The sequence below is a fragment of the Taeniopygia guttata genome, chromosome 1A (assembly GCF_048771995.1).
Source record: "Taeniopygia guttata chromosome 1A, bTaeGut7.mat, whole genome shotgun sequence".
Taxonomy (NCBI): domain Eukaryota; kingdom Metazoa; phylum Chordata; class Aves; order Passeriformes; family Estrildidae; genus Taeniopygia; species Taeniopygia guttata.
The window spans coordinates 68,990,339-69,008,333 of NC_133025.1; the positions used below are offsets into that span (position 1 = coordinate 68,990,339).

General features: G+C 42.4%; 1 protein-coding gene across 36 annotated transcripts in view; it reads right to left on the bottom strand.

Annotated features, from left to right (window-relative positions):
• CACNA1C (calcium voltage-gated channel subunit alpha1 C) overlaps positions 1 to 17,995 on the bottom strand; it is a 452,642-nt gene that overhangs the window by 68,405 nt on the left and 366,242 nt on the right. For 22 of the 36 annotated variants that reach the window (XM_072923845.1, XM_072923857.1, XM_072923853.1 and 19 more), the window contains 11 exons: positions 17,726 to 17,858; positions 15,997 to 16,126; positions 13,018 to 13,077; positions 9,717 to 9,823; positions 8,187 to 8,274; positions 7,290 to 7,397; positions 6,718 to 6,770; positions 6,464 to 6,610; positions 5,403 to 5,604; positions 4,734 to 4,892; positions 3,420 to 3,530 (listed from right to left, as the gene is read on the bottom strand). In XM_072923845.1, the coding sequence (XP_072779946.1) occupies positions 3,420 to 3,530; positions 4,734 to 4,892; positions 5,403 to 5,604; positions 6,464 to 6,610; positions 6,718 to 6,770; positions 7,290 to 7,397; positions 8,187 to 8,274; positions 9,717 to 9,823; positions 13,018 to 13,077; positions 15,997 to 16,126; positions 17,726 to 17,858 (1,298 nt within the window). Of the gene's footprint in view, positions 1 to 3,419; positions 3,531 to 4,733; positions 4,893 to 5,402; positions 5,605 to 6,463; positions 6,611 to 6,717; positions 6,771 to 7,289; positions 7,398 to 8,186; positions 8,275 to 9,716; positions 9,824 to 13,017; positions 13,078 to 13,213; positions 13,274 to 15,996; positions 16,127 to 17,725; positions 17,859 to 17,995 lie in introns of all 36 variants that reach the window. The other 14 variants (XM_072923847.1, XM_072923859.1, XM_072923850.1 and 11 more) reach the window with 3 other exon arrangements.

Below are 17,995 nucleotides of genomic sequence, written 5' to 3' on the forward strand. Positions count from 1 at the left end.
TCAGGAGGACATCTCACAGAATGGAAATGAAGAAATAAAAAGGGAATACAGTAAAAATATTCTATTCAGTCAGGCTGCCACCTTTTCTGTTGGTATGCATGTAATTCACAGTAGCACTGGTATGCATTGTATTTACTGGACCTTGGCAATGGTAGGTTAACAGCTGGACTTGATGATCTTGAATGATCTTGATAGTTTTCCAACCCATTTCCAACTGAATCTGTGCATCTGTAATCTTGAATGCCACACCATGGGCAGCAGCAGCTTGTCTTGCTGCAGCTGAAGGTTAAGCTGCAGCAGCCATGACCGGGTTAAGCACCCCCAAAAAAAGAAGAAAACAGAGTGAATGTTGCCAGCTTCAATTCTGTGCTCAGTTCTGTTCTGCCACATTCTCCTCGGGCTTGTCATTAGAACACAACACCTTCATATAACCAAGTTTCCTCCTTTCTTGTTGTCAGTCATGAAGCTTACAGCTCTTTTATTTTAGGGTATTCTTCTCACAGAAAAGAGTGATGTTTGGGCACAAATTCAAAATGAGACAAAGCAGCTTAAACAAAGGCTGGTTTGTGTTTCATTGCTTGGTAAATGACAGACAAGTCTGTCTGCGGCAGAGATGAGCATTTCATCTTGCCATTTCCCATCTGGGAAACACTAATAGCACTCAGCATCTCATTTCTTTGTTGGGGGAACTTGGTTGGTTAGAGGGCATAGGTAAATGATGTTCTCCTAGGTGACAAAGAAATGCTTTTGGACTTTCCCAGCTGGTCTTCCTGGAGACAACTTCCATCTGCAAATGTAGTTTGGCCACAAGGTCTAGCCAAGCAGAAGATCCAGGTAACTACTTTCTCTGTGCTGGAAACTCCCACTTCAGAACATATTCTAGGCAAGTTCATCTTCAGTATTGCTGTGCAACCTGAAAAGAAGCAGCAAGTGCTCCCCAGTGCTGGTCCACATCAGTCCCAGTGGTCATCTGGGAGAAGGAGTTGCCTTCTTTGGAGAGCAGGGAATGAAGGCTGCAGCCAAATCCTCGAACATAACAATGACAAGTTACACAAGGAATTGGTGTTTCCAAACCCGAGTCACTGAAATGGCACTTATCAAAATTCAGTGTGAATATGTTGCAGGAGGAAAGTCTTTTTGCTGTGCTAGCTGTTTTCACAAGGTCAGTCATGTTTTTCTTCCCTGTAATCATTTGTTTCAATTTTTAAAAAGTTGAGGTTTCTTTCATTAAGGTGTATAATTAAAATAGAGGTATTTAACTGAAATAGAGGTATTTAATTGAAATAGAGGTATGACTTAGTACATCTTTGGCATACAGGCCGGACCAGGATTTTAAACATTTATTTTTAGTGCTGGATATTCTTTCACCTGAGGTTGTTGTCTGAGTCCTAGCTCAAAAGACTTCATTAAGACTCTACTATTCTCGTGATAAGGAAAATTTATTTTTTACTCTCACTTTTACTATAGTGTAGTAGCTGGGGATTTAGTTTGGAAATTACAGAATTGTGGAAAACTGGGCTGAGAGGGGCCCTGTGGTCTATTCCATCTGCCTGTCTCAAGAAAGATCATAGATTCCTAAACTGCTTGGATTAAAGATTCCCCCAACTTAATTTTAAATCCTCAAACTATAGAGATTCCTCAAATACTTTAGGAAATCTGTTTCAATGTTTTGCCATCCAGAGATACTTGCTTACCACCAGCTGATTTTTTTTTTTTTTTTAGTATTTTTTTGTGCAGTAAAACTTGAAAAGGAGATCGAACAGAGGAAATAAACCACAGGAAGTAGAAAGGCCTTCCACTATCATCAATGCCATTTCCTTACTGTAAGAAGCAACTATGTAACTATGTCAGGTAAAGCCTTCCTTGTATATGTACAGAACTCAGCATTTGGCCTGGTTGAACTTCTCCCCTAAATGTTCTAAACCAAATTCTGCTGAGATTTTCATATTCCTGAAAGTTAAGAATTTCCTGTGAAGCAGAACTGCAAAATCAGAATAACATTATAAAGCCTGTGAGATGCACTTCTGGTGTGGAGATAAAACTTTTATGAAATGACAGAAAATTTGCTTGCTAACAGACATGGCAAAGTCTCAAAAATCAAATATAGACGTCTCCTGAAAATTAAAATCTTTGCTGAAACAGATAATGATGCTTCTAAATTTCCCAAGACAGTGCTTGAAATCTTACAAAAAAACTCCAAAACCCAGCCTTTCAGCAGGACTGCCAAGATGCTCCTAACTTCCAAGGGAACTACATCTAGGATAGGATAGTGATACTGGACTTGGGTGAAAAATAAAATTGTGACTATTACAAGAAGAAGTCCTAGAAAGTGTGGAAGAAAGAGAAAAGTTGGGTGGGAATAAAGTCAACATGGAGTTGAAAAGAAAAAAATAAGGCCAAATTCAGTAGAAATGGAGAGCAAAGATTCTGAACTGAGGATGAGGAAGATGTTACATTACACCTGGGAGGAGCTAAATTCAGTCATCCCCTAACTTTAACATGAAGGACAAGTATGACTGCCAGACACAAAAGTTCTCATTTTTACCAATTCACAACTGATGCTTCAGAGAGCATCTCGACCATGTCCACAATGTTTCAAAGCATCCTTCAAGACACAACTTCATGTGTCAAGGTACCACTGAAGATATGAAATGACATGAGGGACCTATATTTAAGTATCCAGATTCAACTGTTTATGACACATCACTGAATTTAAACCCCACAGAAGAAAGTCTTGGGTAATTCTGTGAGGTCAGGATCTTTGTCCTTGTCCTACAGCAGTGGTGAGAAGTTAACTAGAAGAGCTTGCAGGTTATAATCATACCCCACAGTGCAGCTGTACTAGCAGAATATGATGGCCCAATGCACAGGACAATACTTTCAGACAGGACCTGCTAGGGTATTGAATATTATCAATGACGTCTTAAATTCAAAACCAGAGCAATCCAAACCATCACTGAGATGTAGCCCTCCCAGAAGAAACATTTTTTTTCCAAAGCTCATAACTCAAAATGAGTCATGCTTGATTAACTTCACTTGGGTCAGGAGACTAATCATGAGACGCTATTTTAAAATTATATAAGGAAAGTCAGAGAGGGAGCATTAGAATAACATTCAGAATGGAAGACGTGTTATAGCCTTAGCAGTGTCACTATGCTAACTTAATGAAAACTAGGAACCATCTCTATTAGCAGGTGTTGCCTTTTTTTACTTTTTTTTTTTTTTTTTTAAGTGTGTCTACTCTCCAGCAAAAAATTTATTAAATGTAAGTGAGACTCCAATCCAGAGAGCAACTGTGCAGCTCAGTTCTTGGTGGGGTAATAGATCAGAGAGTTTCACCTCCTCCTTCTCCTCACAGCTGCCCCACACACATGCACACACACACAGAGGCCAGGGAAATCTACTCCTAGTGCACCTACCTTGGGTTTGAAGGCGATTAATTTCAGGACCATCTCCACAGTGAAGAGGCCGGTGAAGAGCATGTTGAGGATATTCATGGCTTCCTTGAACATGCAGCTCTGACCATAGTGCTGAAAAATAGCATCCCAGCAGGAGTGTGAGGCTAGGACGTGCCAGCAGCCAGGAACACACAGGACCCCTCCCGGTCTCCCTTCATGCCAAGGTTCTCTAAGGAAGACCTCAGCACGTTTCATTTTTTCAAGTAAGAATTCCCATTTCCCTTCACACATAAAAGCACTCCCATGCCTCTATCCATTTTTGCCACCTGGCTCTTGGTCTCCTCTTTTCAGAAGAATCTTTTTGAGGCGTGGCTACCAAAATCATACTTATCATTCCAATTCAGGGCTCACTGTAAATTTGTACAATATGACAATGCAATCTTCAATTGTGTTTTTTATCTCAACCTTCCCTCACACTTGGAATACTTTTTAGTTTGATTGCGACTGCGCAGTGAGCAGGGGTTTCACTGAGCTGTCCATAATAATACCAAGCCATCCCCCAAGTAATTACACTAAATTCAGGATTCTGCAAAGTACATGAGCAGCTCAGATCATATCTTTCCAATATGCATTATCTTGCATTTGTCACCTCTGAATTAAATTTGTAATCATGCTGCCCATTCACTTTACTTTATTAAGATCTTATGAAGTTACTCTTGATTACTATTACTATTGATTAATTCAAGCAGTGTCTTCTGCGAGTGTTGCCACCTCACTTTTCATACCCCTGTTTCCAGATCATGATGCTTGACCTGATTGCACTGCCTTATTCTGAGGTCACCTTCCAGTTCATGTTACAAGATCCCATTTGTAGTTGCTTAACTTTAATAAACTTCAAACAGCTGGGATGGATTTTCATGTTCTATATTGGCACAGGGTGATTTATTCAAAGCAGTTTCAGTTAAAACAATTCAGCTGCAGCTGAATGCAAGGCTGAGAAAATACAGTGTTGAGACATTTTCGGCATTTTTCTTGAAAGGCTCTAGTACTTGCAGGACTCTGTTTAGAAATGAGAAATTTGTTCGTTTTTAAGGAGTCAAAACTGAATTTTTGAAAGTGTCAGATGTTAGCAGGAAGAGGGTGAGAGTTAGATTCCTCATTTCAACTGCATGTCAAAAGAAGTGAACAGGGTACAATGTTTTTTTTTATGTGCTTGTCCCTCTCCCTCAACACATGGTGTGAAGGTGAAAGTAGGTGTCAACCTCAGCCATTTGTGCATTTCCCCAACAAAGACTACTGCTTCATTACCTGGAGGTTTTCTGCTTGCTTACTTACTTGCATGGCCAGGCAGATGGTGTTCAGCAGGATCAGAACGAACATCAGGTATTCAAAGTAGGTGGAGTTGACCACATACCAAACTTTGTACTGGTACTGGTTTTTAGGGATGTATCTCCGCAGAGGCCGGGCTTTCAGGGCGTACTCTACACACTGGCGCTGTGGGAGAGGCAGGGTACATTTAAAACTCAAACCCAAAATATCAGGGTGGTCAGCTACCTTCAAATGTAATTAAAAATACAGTATCTTTCAAGTTTTTTTCTAAATGAAAAAGCTTAGTAGAAGAATTTCTTTTAGGTCACAATGTGAATGTGCACATTCTACCTGCTAAAGAGTTCTATATGCAATTACTTTGACCATTTACTTTGGTCAAACATTGGTGTTGTGCTCATCTAATCTCAGTGAAACAAATGGTACAGCAAACATTTTTAAGTAATTGTTGTCCCTTGAGCAAATCTTACAGTGAGAGTTTTTTTTTTTCTACCTGACTCCTAAAAGATGTCAGCAAAGCCAGCTTACAGTTCTATCTTGTTGGCAAGCTTAACATTTTCCTCTCTGTGTGTATTTGTTGGCAAGCTTAATATTTTCCTCCCTGTATGCATTTATCTACTAAAAGCTTATTCTCAATGCATTTTCTACCTTTATTGACAGCAGGGTGTTGTAAGTTACCTGGTTTTTGTCCAGCTCACAGTTCTTGTACTCTTGTTCTCCTTGTTCCTGAAATGTGACGATGACGAAACCAACGAAGATGTTCATCATGAAGAAAGCAATGATGATGATGTAGATAATAAAGAAGATGGAGATCTCAACTCTGTGATTATAGATGGGTCCCACATCCTCCATGTGGGAATCAATGGACCTATACAGCAACCTGAAAGCAAACAGGAGCCAAATGCAGAGAAAATCTGCAACTGCCTTGAGGCCTTATAGGTGATGTTATTAAAGTTTAACTTTGTGATTTTCTTCTACTTGTATAAAAATTAATTCACTCAGAGATGTGCAGACTTGCACCTATCTGAGTGCAAAAGCTTGCAAAGGAGAAGACCTGGCTCTTACTAATTCTACATTTGAACCCTTTCAGGGGTGAAATGTCTTCATAGTTGAACAAAATCATGCTCTTCAGTTAACAAAAACAGGAGAGTCTCAACAGGGTTGTTGGTGATTGAGTTTTGTGAGAAAAGGGACTCCCAGGAGTCAACAGTTGTTAACACTGCTGTTGGCATCACCTGGTGACACAGGTCAGGGTCAGCCCCCTGATACCCTGCATGTCCACATCACCAGAGTGACTCTGTGGGAGTCCCCAGCTCCAGTGGCACACAGACAACAGGGCCTGGAAAGACGCTCCATGTCTGCAGAGGCAGTGTTTCATATTGCCCCGCTGGCTCCACGGGGAGACTGAAACCTGGCTATGCTGGAAAGGACCTGATAGGCATTTTACATTCATTTATACACATAATAATTGTAACAAATACTATTATCACTACTACTAATGGAGATCATATCTTAAGAACTAGAGACGGTGCTTTACATTGTTTACAAGTACAGTTACAGAAATACCTTGCAGGCCCTGAGGAATTTACAAAGTACATAATACTACAGTGCTACTATTGGTGTAGCTCTAGACTTATTGAAATACTTAGAAAGGGAAAGACTATGCTCTGCCTTTGAATTTTCTCTTTTGAAATGAATGAGGACATTGCTAGTGTTGCACTGGTCCGAGAAGCACTCACTCTGGCCAGCCCTCAAAGGTGGAGACGGTGAAGAGGGCCATCATGGCAGTGAGGACGTTGTCGAAGTCGAACTTGCTGTTCTCCCAGCTCCGGGGCTGTATCATGGGCTGGCTGACCTCCCCATCCTTGTAGGTGATGTAGTACCCTCTGTGGGTGGAGAGTGCAGACAGAACGTGGCACACCTGCACCGCCAGCGCGAGGCATTGGAGGTGGGAGGCCAGCCAAGGGAAGGGATTGGGAAAGCTCAGACCCACCTGCATTCTGCTTCTGTCTGCTTGGAGCTGTCAGTGCAGCTGTACAGCTTGCCCTGAGAAAGGAAGCAAGAGGAATGAATCTTCTCCTTGCACAGTACTTTTATGTGTATGTCCTGAACACTTGTCAGGAGGGTGGTGAAAGGCAAGGAGATAAAAGCAGATAAAAAGACGGAATGAACACCCCACCCCCCTCCCCCCCATGCTTATCTGGTATGCCCCTTCCTCTGCAAGATGAGAAGTAGAGAGCCTGCAAGGAACAATCCTTTGGAGTAGCCCCCTTCACCTCCCCAGAGTCATGTCATGCCAGTGTAAAGCTGTTTAGGGAAGAACAACATTACTGATCATTTCTTCTGATCACAGATGATGGGCAAGAGTTCTGCATATGCCTGGCTCAGTTTTGGAGAACTGCTGGTAACAGAAGCCTAGGTAACACTGACAGTGCCCTAAATGTCTTGCCTGTTACACACAAAAGATCTCATTTTCCCTTCCTCAAGATTTTTATGCTGTTTTCCTCCCCCATCCCTGAATACAACTCAATGTAATGGACGAATGAATGGGTGCAATGGTTTTACCTTAAACAGCTGAACTCCAATGCAGGCAAACATGAACTGCAGCAAAGTGGTGACAATCACAATGTTCCCGATGGTTCGGATGGCGACAAACACACACTGGACCACGTGCTGCAAACGGAAGAGAGGAACAAAAGTCACTTGTGGGATTGTTCTCAACTGATCTGGCTAAGGGAAAAGCCCAAGAATAAAAATAAAAATAATAAGAAAAAATTATTTAACCAATACCCATTGCCCAAGTAATGTCTCAGGAAAGGGGACCAACTTATTTCATTCCTTGCTGTACTGGGCGGCATTAGGCAAGATTATAACAAGTTGAAGGAGGTGATTCCTCCCCTTTACTCAGCACTGGTGAAAATATGCCTGTTGTACAGGGTCTAGCTTTGGCTCCTCAGTACAAGAGAACCATGGACATACTGGAGGAAGCCCAGTCCATCAAAGAGCTGCAAAGGTGACTTAAGGGGTTGGAGCATCTCTCCCAAGAGAAAAGTTGAGAGCTGGCTCTGTTCATCTGAGAGGAGGCTCGGGGGAATCTGGTGAATGTATATTAATGGCTGAAGGGAGGATGCAGAGGAGGCAGAGCCAGGCTCTTTTCAGTGGTTCCCACTGACAGGACAACAGGCACAAACTGAAACAGAGTAGGTTTATCTGAACGTTGAGAACCACTTCCACTGTCAGGGTGACTGAGCATTGGAACAGGTCATCCAGAGAGGTTGTGGAGTTTCTCTCTTTGGAGGTACTTTAAAGCCTGGGCAACCTGCTCTCAGTGGCCCTGCTTGAGCAGGTCCCTTCCAACCTCAGCCATACTGTGATTCTGCTGAAACTTTACTTGAACCACTGCAAAAGCCCTTGTAGCCTGAAATAACCTGAATTTATAGAACACGCTGGGACTTTTCTAACCTTTAGTCCTTTGGCTCTGTTGATGGCCCTCAGTGGTCTAAGGACCCGCAGAACACGCAGGATCTTCACCACATTAATGGCACTGGACCTGGAAGAAAGTATTGGAATGTTTGAGAGATGCAGCAATGTGGGGAGTGTGCAGCAAGGACTGACCTTTGAAATTCTGCACAGCCTGAGACTGCATAAGGTATTTATTCAGCTCTTTGCCATGGCACTTCAGGGGTAAGGAAGCCAGTTTCTGATGTTTCCTTCAGAGGTCTGACTGCTTGTTCTGGATTTCATAATCTCTGCTGTATTAATGGAGGGGGAATGAAACATGGGCAAGGTGTATTTTTAGACCAGGGCAAACAGATTCTGTAGATATCTATGGTATAGAAATTGTGCCAAAATGCAGTCATTACCAAGGCATTTTCAGATAAGGCTCAAGAAAGCACTCCACTGAAATAGTCACAGAAGAGTGAAAAGTCCAAGAGACTCCAGCATTAAAGGTAGACTATTCACTTGGAGTTTGATCCTACAGTGCGTCTGACCCCTGAATCCACTAATCATTTAAGTGTGTACATAAATTTAAGGATGTGAAAGCTCCCACTGAATTGATTAGGATGACTTATGTGCTCACTTTTAAGTACTGAACACAACTATCTTCTGCAGCAGAGCTCTCTCTGCCTTCCAAGACTAAAACCCTGACTTCTTCCTCGTGCTCAATGACATCATGTTCTCCTACTGATTTTGGGAACAGTTTTAATGTTAACACACCAAGAATCTGACTTAGGTCTGGAAGAAAGAAAGAGCAGGTCAAAACAAGAGCTGTGCCATTCTTAAGACTGTGACTGCAAGCCCGATGGACCCTACAAATTGTCCTGCTTGACTTAATGTGTAACTTCTGTGAGCTGCTAACTTATCATGGTAACAACTGGGAGCTTTTTTTTTATCAGATATGAATCTAATTAGGGAACTTCCTACACGACACATAGTTTGAGTAAATCTATAAATTGCTAAGTAAATTAACAGATGAAACAAAGGAAAACAGCATGACAGAACAGCCACTACCACTCTGAAGATTCTCACAAAACTCATCAAGTGCTTGATGGCCTTCCACTGACTAAGACTCACAGCATCTTAGGAAGTAGGAAAACATTATCAACCTCATTTTCCAAAGAGGTTATGAAAAGCCTTGGAGGGAACCATAAGTCACTGAGTTGTCCTGAACTGATTCAGTGAAACAAATGCCTTGGAACAAAGCTAAGTGTCACGATTCCCAATACACCCATTTTTTATTCTCATTTGCTCTTTCTGAAAGATTCCCCCACTCCAGCTCACCAGGGTAGCATTTCCCAGTTGCTACCTCCTCTCTTGAGGATGAATTTTAACAGCCTTGAACCATCTGAGAAAAACACCTCATGAATACCCCAACAGGCTAATGAGAAAAATCTTACCCAGGTAAGACAATGAGCCTGAGCCATCCCTCCCAGCCCAGCCCAGCCCTACAATCCCCCCCCAAAACCAGCCAGCTGGAAATAGCTCACTCACTGGATGCCAAAGGAGATGAGCGAAACGCTGACCACCAGCAGGTCTAAGATGTTGAAATAGTTCCTGCAGAAGGAGCCCTTGTGGAGGAAAGCCCCGTAGGCGGTCATCTGCAGGGAGGCACACGGAGACACAAACACACCTTGCCATCAGCAGCTGCTCAGGAGCCAAACCCACCTGGCTACGCTCAGAGTGGATTACTGGGGAGGGGGCAGTATTTCTATTGTTGGCAGACAATTTACCCCCAGACCCCAAAGGAGAAGTTTAGCCCCAATGGAAAGAAAAGAGAGTGAAAAAGACAGCAAGATAACTGTGAAAGTCCTAACTAAAGAAAGCGAGGAAAATATGCACTTTAAGTGCACTGAGTACATAACATTTAGAATTAGCAAAGCAGCAGTATGACTGTTTGCAAAAACTACTCTATGCAATCATATGCTTTCCCCTTTTTCTTCAGTGACAGGATGCTTGTATTATATAAAGGCCTCTCTAGCAAAATCGAATAAAAATATAAAATAAAATGGGCTCTTGTGTAATGCTTTTCAGCACTTAGACCAGCTGCAGTGGACAGTTGATCGCTCTTCCCTTTATGAAGAACAGAATCCCTCAGGGATATGATGCTTTAGAGCTGAACTGAAACAACAGGCAGAATTACTGCTCTCTTCAGCTTGGTCCTTCTGTTCAGCTCAATCCCACATCCTTTCTCCCATTAATTTTTACTCTAGATGCAGTTGCATTTTCCCTTTAGTTTTCCTTACAAAGCCCAGGCTGTATTCCTTGGAACAGGGTAGTTTCTTTGTGGAGGTAATCATTATCAACATCACTGGGCAGAGGGAGGGAACACAGTTGCATATTTTGCAAGGGATGCTCTGCCCTGCCTGCGTGAGATGGGGTATTGAGAACCTGCTGGCTTTGAGGAGGATGTCACAGCTCCAGAACTGGACTGAGTGACAGTGTAAACAGAGTTCTCTTACCAAATCTGACTAAATGAGCCTGGCACAGTTAAAGAGGGTGAACTAATGGGATATTTGTACCACCTACCTTAGGTTTGGTGAGTGATCTAATGCAGCTCCTTTGAAGAAACCCTATCCCCACAACTGCTAATGTTCCTTCATTAGGAATTCTCATTCCCATCCATGAATACAGGCTTCTAAGTTTGGACCTCTGAATCTCATCTAAGTTAGATGTCTAAAGTAACTTGAGGCAGACACCATGACACTGAGCTGTAGCCAGAATTCCAGCTGGGAAGTGTGAACTGGAAAGTCAAACTGGAGTTTTCTGGCTCCCACCAGTAGCTCAGGATGGTGTATTGGCAGGAAGTTTCCAGCCTGTGACAACTTTATTCAGAACAAGGTGGAAGGGCACATGGTATATCGGATTATTTTCTTCACCAAACATCCATGACATCAGGGAACTGGCTATCAATCAGACAGAAATCAGAGGAGGAGGAAGTATAAACTCTGGTCTTGGCTTAGAATTTATACTTATACACACATTCAGCTGGGGAAGAGAGGAGGGGTTCTTGCCATAACAAAGGTGGTAAAGATGCCCTTTACTGGTTAGATTTTGTATGGCAATCTTGAAAGAAAGACACCATTGAAATCAGGAGGGGAAGCTCTGCTGAGTTTAAGTTCAGTACCAATTGTGGTTCTCTCAAGCCTATTGAGAGATTTTGTCATCTCAGAGGAGACTCTCAGAGAGTGTATAATCTATATCTGCCTCCCATCTGGGGCATAAAACAAGTTACAGTCTTTTAGGATGCCAGTTAAAAATCCTTGGCAGTCACCTTGCCAATATTCACCATTATGCAGGTGCTGTTATAAGCAACATGGGGGCAGAGGAAGCTTGTTCCTCTACAGCCTTGAACATCCCATGGCCATTCATTCTTTTGTTTTCACCACCTACATTAACTCTGCTGTTTTGAAAAACAATGTGTTTAGTGAAGGCAGCAGAGAAACATGCACTGAGAAAACAAGCTATTTGTGACCTAGACTTATGGTCCTTGTGCTATTCTCCCACTTGAACTTAGAGAATATCCAGGGATGTTGTCATAAATCACTGAACCTTGGAAGGCCCAGGCTGGGTTAAGTTCTGCTTCCACTGAAGTAATTAGGAGTGTTACCACTTCCTTCAGAGCAAGCAGAATTAGTAATTGTGAGTCCAAGCAGGTAACCTTGAACTATCATTTAATTTTTAAACGTTGCTGTTGGGATATTTTCCTTTTCTTGACAGGCCTTTTGGATCTGCCATCTGATTTGTGCACATTTGGATTTATTGTGTAAACACAGATGCAAACTGCACACAGGCATAATGTGTACATCTCCCTGGAGAACATTATGACTTTGGTAATTTCAAGTCATATCAAAAAAAGTATGTTTCTCTATAAAAATATGCAGGGGCCATCCTGCTTGCCAGCCTTCCATAGAGATACTGTTATTAGGGTCTTGAGCTGCAAAGTTTGAGCAACTCCAAGGCACTGCCTGCCAGCACTTTGAACTAGGTTGCTGAGAAAAAAAAAAAAAAAAAAACCAGCTGCCAAGTGAACCTAGCATTTAGAAAGCCAGAACTTTTCTCAATTACTGTTATTTAAATTATTAGCCTACTAATTTGGGAAAATTAGAGTTAAGAACAAGGCAGCCTATTTTTATTTTCTTCCAAGCTAAACCATTCTCCTGCACATTCCCCTTGGTATAGAGCATGTTCCTGGGAAACGGGAAGCTGGGTTTTGATGCAGCAATTTTCACTGGCAGCTACTGTCCTTGGTGTCTCAGTGATCTTACTCTTGGTTTTCTCTCTACACCTAAAAAGTGAGATTTTGCACTGTGCTCCCTGCCTCCTACTTTGCTGTGCACCTGTAAGCTCACAGAACTCATCAGGCACCATTTGGGCTGGTTTCTGCAGAGTAGAGACCTCTTTGCCTGTGTAAGAGGTGTGTGTAATCAGAGTTTCTTGCAGAGCAGAAAAATCCTGTTTTGAAAAGACTGGCCAGTGTGGAGGAAGAAATTTATCAGGGGATGGCCTTTTTCTTGGTCTTCTCTTACATTTCCCAACATTGCATCCTTTCATTGCAATTCCCCTAAAAAGCATTATTTTGCTATGGGTCCTCAATTACGAGTCTGAATATAAAAATTCCCCAGGAGACTTTTAAAGGAGCTACTGAAACATCAAATGAAAAGAAAAACAACCCTTTGTGTAGAGGTAATAACGGGGTTAAAAAAAAAAAAAAAAAGAGAGAGCAAAAGACTGAAAGAAAGAGAAAGAAAGAGAAAGAAAAGAAGACAACAAGTGTATTTCTCAGATTGGTTACCTTAAGAATAATTTCTAATGTAAAGATACTAGTGAAGACATAGTCTGCATTGCCTAGGATCTGAAAAATAAGCACAGTTGGGTTAGTGGTACTGAGCGTGACCCGGGAACAAACAGGCGTGTGTGTTAGCAACAGAGATTGGCAGAAAACTAGAAAGCTTGTGAACAAGTAATGGTAGAGAAGATGGGCACTTTACCTTCAGAGCAATTTCAATGGTGAAAATGACAGTAAAAACTATATCAAAATAAAAGAGAATCTGTAAAAACAAAAGGGGATAGGAGTGGGGAGGGTAGGTCAGTGGCTGATCACTTGAGTGGGAAATCACAATTAAAATCAAATACACGAGTTCTTTTCACGAGGGAATGAGGATGACTATAGGGAATGGTTTTGGAACAATGTCCTGTTGAATGCAGCGAAGGTCCTGGCACAGAGGACAAGAAGCACATTACATGAAATCTTTCCTGAGTTACAATCCCATGAGCACTATAGAGGCAAAATAACTTTTTGGTTGCTGTAGGATTTTTTTTTTTTTTTTTAATCTCATAAAGAGTATTCAAGGGTTTTCTCAAATAGGATTCCAAACAGCACACAAAGATTGCTTGGTCTCTCAGTGGAAAACATGAGATTCCTTCTTATTAACTTCCATTCAGTCTTGTCCTGTGCCTCTCTCAAAGGAAGGAAAGCAAACTGTAAAATCATACTCTAGCTATTTCTTTTCTCTGTCCTGAATTACTCTGGATTAGGATGAATAACAAACACTCTGCCAATTGAACAACATCCCAACCCTTGCATTGCAACCATAATTTGGTCATTTCCTAAAGGTGCTTAACTTAGATCTTGCATCTTTCTATTTGCATCCTGAATAACCAGCCAGCTGAAATGCTCATCATTCCCAGGAACCTTGGCCTGGTGATGGAGAAACCCGTGGCATGCACAGAAGATCACAAAGAGTGGTGTCACAGGAGGCTGTGAGAAGTCTAGAAGTGTAAAGGGGCTTTCAAAGCAGCAGCATCAAGGACAGGAATGTCCTTCACTGGCCAATATGTTGGCATCCCACAGTAAATGGGAACTTTCTCACTGATTTATGGGATCGGGATTGAACTCTTTGTTTCCAATATATTTTAACATCACAATCCACTTTAGTGCTATCTACACAACAAATGTTGAACATCAAAAGTATCATGCTCATGGTTTACTGCTGTTTTACAATCGTCATGTTTTAAACCAGAAGGCCAATATATGGAAGCTGTAGAAAATGGATAAGTTGTGAAACTTAGACCTTTGCTGATAAAACACTAATAATCATAAAGCAGGGATCTGCCTGCTTCCATCCCACAGGCGTTTATTGTATCTCAGTGCCTGTATCCTCACTCAGATTTATAGGTGGCTAAATTCTTATAGCTTGGAATGCAGAGGGGCAGGTACTTCAAATTCCAGGGTTATTTAACATTGCACTATTAAAGCACAATCCAAATCTGGATTGAATTGCAGACACTGCATGTCAAATAGAGGGATCTATCACTTACTGCTGCCATAGAACTCAAAATTCTTCAGGTCACTACTCAGTTTTTAATCCCAAATTCTCCTCAAGACTGTCTTGGGCTCTATCAATTTTGCAGCTTAGAGAATTAAGAAAGAGCCACTTCAAAGGGACAGATCTTGATTTTAACCTATATTAATTTACATACATTACAACTGGAAATATCCTTTTGCCTTGCTGCTTTGTAAGTCCTGACATTTGATTATTTTATCAATGGAATAATTTTAAAATCAGTGGGCCATATTCACAGGTACTCTCTAACTGCTTTGCATGACTCCACCAACATAAAGAAGCTGCAAACTTGATTAAGTGAATGATTAAGCTGTACCTGTTGCTGCTTTACCTCACCAGGGGCTTGCAAAGGATCTAGAAAAAAAATGCTTTGCCTCAAACCTTCAGTGTGTGCACAAGTGGGTTATTGGTGGCACAGGTTGGATTATTTAGCATCCTCCTTCAGGACAAAATGCAAAACCACTCTGAGATACACTCAGGAATAGACTTCCATTAACACCTTCTCTGCATGCACATATGTGTTCAAATGCATGATCAGGCCAGGATATTTCAAGGAGCAGTAACTTAAGGTTTTATTATTAAACAAGAAAAAAACATCACACTTTTCAATCCTAGCAAACTCTTCAGGCATTGAGGCACCAAAATGCCACTGCAGACACCAGAAATCAGAGGTCTTGCATATGTCTGCTGACTCTTCATTTCTGCAATGACCCCTGACTAATGCAAACAACAACTGGCAAAGGTAAAGAAGCAGTGAACACTTAAAAAGGCAAATAAGAATGATTAGAAAAGAGGGTGAGAATGTATCTCTGTGCTGAATGATTTCCTCTTCTCTCCCCAGGCAGGTAAGGAGAGGAGCACAGCATATTTTTTGAGGGCTCTCTCAAGTTTAATGATAGCTTTGCAGCTTGTGTTCAAAAAGTCTGATCCTAACCTTGATGACATCAATTTAACCCAGAGTGACAGCATCAAACTCAAGAATGTTACTCCTGATTTACACCAGTGTGAATAAAATGAAAATCAGGCCCTGGGCTTTTTAGTTTGAAATACAGCATGTGGCATCAGAACAAATGTTCCGAAGAGAACCTGAAAATCCCTCAAAATTGGATTATCTGTATCCCCAATCAATGTTTTTACAGCTCATTTCTAATGCTTTAATCCCAGACAACAATAATTTTGCTTCAGCCTCCTGCTATTTCTTTCCCTACACATGCTTCTGAAGTGAACTGAAGGCCAGATTCTGCACTGACTCATATTTCCTGCAAAACCTAATGGTTTCACACACAGCCTACAAAAGGCAGAAATCATGGAAGACAGGCACTCCCAAGCCTCTGATGCAGCCTTTTCTGCCTTTCCTGGCTTCAAATGATGATCTGCTTGTACCACACTTGCAATACCCAGGGAGGGAGGGAGGATGTGGAGCATACTTGGTTCCTAAAGGAGAGGTGTCGCACGGGGTCCTCAGCTGCCAGGGAGATGCTGCTGAGCAAGATGAAAAACAGGATCAGGTTGGTGAAAATGTTATCATTAACGATTCGATGGCAGTGGACACGAAACCTGCAAGAGAGAGGAGAGGCACAAATGTATCTCTCAAAGAACAGTAAGACCTGGGAAACATTTCCCTGCTCCTGTTCTGCCAGCAGGACTGTAGGATTGCCCTGCAGAACATCTTCCCCTGCCCCAGCACAGGGACAAGGTGTGCAGGGCATTGCTGGCTCTCCACACAGGACTCACACTCGATGTGTTTGAATGGAGAACAATCACTCCCTCCTGACAGAGCTTTTTGTGATTTCCACGTGGTCTGAAACCTGCCAGCCCAGAATTATATCCCTTGCTTTCAATGCTTTATGGAACCATTCCTGATTCATTCAGGAGGAAAGCAGCAGAAACAGGCTTTAGAGTGCCAATGTCTTTCTGAGCTGGGGCTGGAGTGTCACTTACCAGGACCTGTGGGGGATCTGCCTTGCTAATAGAGTACAGGCCTGGCCAAATGGATGTAGGGGAGCAAATGACTTCTGAGAAACATCATGCCATGCAGGTTGTATGCTAAACACATGCCCACTTGGTGCTCTTAGTGGGAAACTAAAAGGTAAAGAAGGACCAGTCTCCCATCAAACTTGCTTACTGGAGACCATTACACCACTTTCCATATGTTGGTAGCAGGATGTGAGGAGTTAAACCCCATGATAGCTCTGTGCATAATTCTACAGGCACTTCATTAATCTATTTGGTTCTACTCTTGGCTGTTAGGGCTCCAAGTCCCTATTATAGCAATTTTACAGATGACTGCAGAGGTTAATTTAGTTCTACAAATGGCAGGGGGTGGGTGACAAAGCTAGCATTACAGTCCACGAGCTCAGTCCCTCCCTGTTACACATACCCAAGGAGGAGTGGCACAAGCTCTGCTGGGAAAGAAATGGCTCTGAATTCAGCCCTGCCGTCCTCTGGGGCTGTGTTTGAAGGCTGAGTCCTCAGGAGAGACACTGGAATACGTGGTGCTGCACAGACCATTGAGCTCCCTGCTGTTCCCTTGTAAAGTTAAACTCACCTGTCTCCTAAAAGCCTTCCACCCACAGGTCCTGCACATCTGCTCTGGAAAGGCAGGTGTGACAACATGAGGCTGCTTTGCAGGAGCCCATGGGTGAAGTGTGAGAGAAAAACTGTGCTCCTAGGCTTCTCTTAGAGCTGTGGACTCTCCTCCCCCTCTCATTTCTTCTTTCATGGTCGTTCTTGATGTGCAGCAATGACCAGAGACACATGAACTCCCTACTGGGAATGGATTTTGGGCAGCCCTTAGGGCAGGAAGCTGCTACCTCCCACTTGATTGATTGCATGATGGCTCTCCTGCAGTTTGGACCTGGATGTGTTGGGAAATTCCAATTACTGACTCGCCTCTGTGTCCCTTATTTCTGAAGCTTTCATAATGTGTGTCTTCAATCAGCCTTGCACGTGCCATGAACTCCCATTGCATATTTTTACTGTACTCCCCAGGTTGTGGTTTCATAGGATTTCATGCCTTAAAGGGAGGTGGGTCAAAGGAGGCCTCTGGAATGAGCTGCTGAAAGGGAGCTCTGCACCTCATAATTTTTGGGGCCCAATGTGAAAGGGGTACCAGCTCTTCACCTCCTTCTTCCGGCTAACCAATCTCTTAAGTACCTGTTGTTAGGACTAAAGATGAAAAAAGCACTGGCATCAGGCATGGGCACAGCCTTTTCCTTGAGGTGCAGCTCAGACATCGGGCGAGGCCGAGGGCCGACAGGCATCTCAGGTTCTTCCTCATCTTCCTCTGCTGCAAGAAGCATTTTTGTCTTTTATTGCAAAATACAACTCATTCTAAAGTGCTGAGGGCATTTGTCTCTGTCATAACTAGAGCTAAAAACCATTAAAATAGGATGCTGAAGCCTTGAGTTTCCTTGCCCTTCCTTC